The sequence below is a fragment of the Argentina silus genome (assembly GCF_951799395.1).
Source record: "Argentina silus genome assembly, chromosome: 21".
NCBI classification, from domain to species: Eukaryota; Metazoa; Chordata; class Actinopteri; order Argentiniformes; family Argentinidae; genus Argentina; species Argentina silus.
In genome coordinates this window covers 3,281,782-3,286,162 of record NC_139675.1, presented here as the reverse complement: position 1 = coordinate 3,286,162, position 4,381 = coordinate 3,281,782, and the positions used below count along the sequence as shown (strand labels likewise).

Below are 4,381 nucleotides of genomic sequence, written 5' to 3'. Positions count from 1 at the left end.
ATCTACGGGTCCTCCCAGGGATCCCTGCTGCACGGCCTGCAGGTCAGTCACCACGGCAACCCTGTTACCACAATACTCTGTTAGCTAAAGGGCCAGTCTGGGATTCTAACAATAACAAAGTGGTCTCCCCACCACAGCTGATGGGGGATGGGTGCAAGGACTGACCACCCATGAGATCAAAATGATCGTTTTAAACATGTTGTGGAGCTTTACAGTGTTTGTTTACAATTACAAATAACGATGGAGTAAAAGTTTATAATTTGGGTTCTGATGAGGTAAGACAGCTGACCTGAGCTCATGAGGCATTTGTAAGTTATATTCTTCAAGAATCAATGGCTAAATGTAATTTATTTAAGTTTAAAAATAGATATAGATTGCCCCTTTAAGGTTTAGAGGATGTAATTATTTAAACACATAAGGAATGTAGTGTTACTGCTTTAGTACATACAGTGTTACCAGATAGGTATTAGAGCAGCTTAAGAACCAGAGAACCAATAAGGATCGGGCTGCTGCTACAGTCGCAATCCTGTTGTCAATACCTGACAGTGACGTCATATCTCTCTCTCTCTCTCTCTCTTTCTGTGTATCTTGGTAACACTCTGACAGTAACGTGTGTGTGTGTGTGTGTGTGTGTGTGTCTGTCTCTCCAGGTGGCCATCGAGGCCCAGGGCTTGGAGTCCCTGATCGCCGCCACGCCAGACGAGGGAGAGAAGGACCTGGAGTCGTTCGCGGGGATGTCTGCTCTGCTGTTCGACGTCCAGCTGAGGCCCGTCACCTTCTTCAAGGGCTACAGCGACCTCATGTCCAAGATGTTCTCCATGTCCGGGGAACCCATGAACGTGGTCAAGGGCCTGATACTACTGACCGACCACTCTCAGGTAACTGACCGCTAACTGACCACTCTCAGGTAACTGACCAGTAACTGACCAGTCTAAGGTAACTGACCACTACCTGTTAGTTAACCTCCCCCCCCGCCCTTCCAGGTGATCCAGCTGCAGTCGGGGCTGCAGGCCAAGGCAGAGATCCAGGGGGGGCTGGCCATCGACATCTCAGGGGGCATGGAGATCAGCCTGTGGTACCGGGAGTCCAAGACCAGCGTCAACAACAGGTACCGCACACACACACACACACACACTCACACACACACACACACACACACACACACACACTCGCACTCTCTAACACATACATATACACACCCTCACTCTCTCACACAAGTTACAAGTTTCAAATTTCAAGTTTATTGTCTCATACACGAGTGCAGGGAGTAAAATTCTTTGGCTCGGTTCCATGACAATGCAGCATACAAAATACAAATAATACATATAATACAAATAATACAATAATACAAATACGCACACACACACAGACATGCGTGCTCTCTCTCACACACACACACACACACACACATGCTCACACATGCATGCACACACATACACACACGCACACACACACACACGCACACGCACACTCACACTCACACACACTTTGTGTGATCTAAAAGTGTGGTGAGAATGATTCATCTCCTCCACTGACTATTCATGGCCCAGCCTCGTCACTGGCCATATGTGGGGATGACATCATTCACCCTCTGTCTCTGACCTGTCACTCACAGGGCTGTTGTCAGGGCAACAATGTGAGGGGTGGAGGACAGCTACATGTAGTGATGATGTCACAGGGCCGGCATGGTCTGAATGTTGTGGTCACTTTGTTAACAGCTACAACTCTCTCTCTCTCTCTCTCTCTCTCTCTGTGTGTGTGTGTGTGTGTGTGTTACAGGGGAGCCATGGTGGTGACTGGTAACGTGACGGTGGACATGGACTTTGTGCGTCTGGGGATGGAGGTGAGTTTCGAGACGGAGGCGTCGCTGGACTTCATCACCACCGTCCAGTTCTCAGAGTATCCCTTCCTGGTCTGCATGCAGATGGACAAGACCACCTTCCCGTTCAGGTAAGGGACGACGGACCGGTCCACTTCATCATACCACCCCATCGACACGACGTAGAGCTCTTACCGCACTTGAAGATCAATCAACCAGTCAATCAATCAATCCATCAATCAGTCAGACTTTGTTTCTGCAGCACACCTCATACAAAACTGGAACCCAATGTGCTTTATACAGAAAACAAATACAACACTTGTCCTTCTCTGAGATATCTCTAATATATAGACCTGCCTCACTGAGTCCACTACCATAAGAAGACGCCACGTTTCACCACAAAGTTGACTTTACTAGTTCTAAAGGGAGGACTAATTGATCATAGTTGATCAAGTGATTGATCCTCATTTTTGATTTGATTGATCCTAATTTAGGATTGATTGATTCTAATTTTACATCACTGATCATTTTGAACAAATCTCTCATCAACTCCTGCACACGCTGTGTGTCCTGCAAGCTGCACCTCCCTCCAGTGAAGATACAGCCCTTTGGTTATGAGTGACGTAGTCAATTAGAATTGATTAGTCGATTTTTAGTTAGAATGACAGTGATGTAATCTGAGATCACGAACCTCATTCCTTCTCCTCCTTCTTCTCTTCCTCTTCCTGCTCCTCCTCCTCCTCTTACTCTTCCTCCTCCACTTCTTCCTCTTCTTCTCAGTGAGTACCTGACCAAATACGAGAGCCTGCCATCGGGGAAGAATTTCATGTCGCACCGGGGCCGCAAGCAGTTGGTTCCTGGCTCAGAGTTCCCCCTCCACCAAGAGAACTCCAACATGTGCAAGAGAGTGTTTGATTCTGATTGGTAGACAGCCTTCTCCCGGGGGGCGTGGGGGCGTGTCTCAATAGTCTAAAGTGGCTTCTCCTCTCTTCTCCTCCTTGTCTCCTTTCCTTGTCTCCTGTCCTTCAACTGTGTGATCTTGAAGGATCAGCAGAGATCAAGGAGAGGAGACAAGGAGAGGAGACAAGGAGACACTCTAGACTATTGACCAGCAGAGGATCAAGCATCTAAGATGGCCTCTCCTCATGGGAGAGACTCTCTGGGCGACTCTTCCTCAGTTCTACTTAACGTCCTCGCTCCAGAATTATTTATTGTTTTGTTTGGTTTGTTGAAAAAAATTAATATTCAGGAATACATCAATGCAGCATACCACACAGGCAGACACACACACACGTAAACACGCACAAACACACACACAGACACACACACACACACACACACACACACACCTACACAAACACACACAGGCACATAGGCAGACACAGTGACACAGGGAGGAGAACGTTGAACGATGTACAGTAATGTTTACATTCTAGACATTTTAGTCGAAATCAGGAATTTTAGTGGTGAATAGTGGATTTTTATGAATATGTGAATGTATGTGAATCCTATATTACCTAACATATACTCAATATGATTGGCATCATCACCACACTGTATGTGCATAATGGTATAGAAATATACCCTGAAATATACACTGCATTTGAAAAGATTATGCTACTGTTCAATTAGCTGTTAGCCTTGGAGGTGGTGCGGACCGGAACCTTCCATCATCCTTCCCTCTGTTCTACTGAGACTGTTGTTGTTGTTGTTGTTGTGGGCCAGATGATGTAGGCTTATGTTATTAAACCCATTCCTATGATTTAGTACGTCATGATTATCAGCTGGATGTGGACAGTTGTTTCAGTTGAATTGGGCCAATCGGTATGAAGGTTATTTTTTTGAGTGGGGCAGTCCCACTCTTTATATATATATATATATATATATATATATTGTAACTTTTATTGGATAGAGACAGTGGAGAGACAGGAGAGACGCATGGGCATGTGTGTGCACTGTAAGCAGCGGTGCTCGACCACTGGACCACCCCAGGCCACAGGGCCAATCGGTGTAAGCCACGCCCTCTAACCCTGAGCCATGTGACCTGAAATGATTATCGCCAAATGGAATGACACATACTGTGAGGTGTGGTACATATGACTTTTGTACCAGGCCATAATTCTTGTTTGACTCTGTGTTGTAATTGTTTTTTTTTCTCGTTTTTCTTTTAGTTTTGTTTTCTCTTGTATGTATTAATAACACTCATTTGACAGCTATAGACTCCTGTTGCCATAGTGACCAGTGTGTTGCTGTGGTGATGGGAGCTAGCGACTGATAGCTGATAGCTAGCTGATCCCAGTGAAGACACTGTACCAGGGGAGGCTGGTGGAGGCAGAACGTGTTTGATCCCGTTCCTGATTTCGTTCCATGCATTACAATGAGCCCGTCCTCCCATGTCTACCTCCACTGATTTAGATGTATGCAGAGGGCCTTTTCGGCTATACAGTAAACAACCTCGTGTTTATAAACATTTTTTTTATTTTGAATAAAGCTATGGAAACCTAGATTGTGTGTGTGTGTGTGTGTGTGCGCGTGCACGTGTGTCAGGGTTTCCGACCAGCA

The 4,381-nt window shown here is 45.9% G+C and overlaps 1 protein-coding gene across 1 annotated transcript in view; it reads left to right on the top strand.

The window, feature by feature from the left end:
- The window catches only part of mttp (microsomal triglyceride transfer protein), a gene marked incomplete at both ends in the record, with an annotated part of 10,125 nt that extends 7,378 nt beyond the window's left edge, over window positions 1–2,747 (top strand). Inside the window, 5 exons of the mRNA XM_083692802.1 lie at window positions 1–42; window positions 651–878; window positions 984–1,108; window positions 1,780–1,950; window positions 2,600–2,747. The exon at window positions 1–42 is cut by the window's left edge and continues 80 nt beyond it. Coding sequence (XP_083548928.1) covers window positions 1–42; window positions 651–878; window positions 984–1,108; window positions 1,780–1,950; window positions 2,600–2,747 — 714 coding nt within the window. The remainder of the gene's footprint in view (window positions 43–650; window positions 879–983; window positions 1,109–1,779; window positions 1,951–2,599) is intronic.
- Window positions 2,748–4,381: the final 1,634 nt, after the last annotated feature.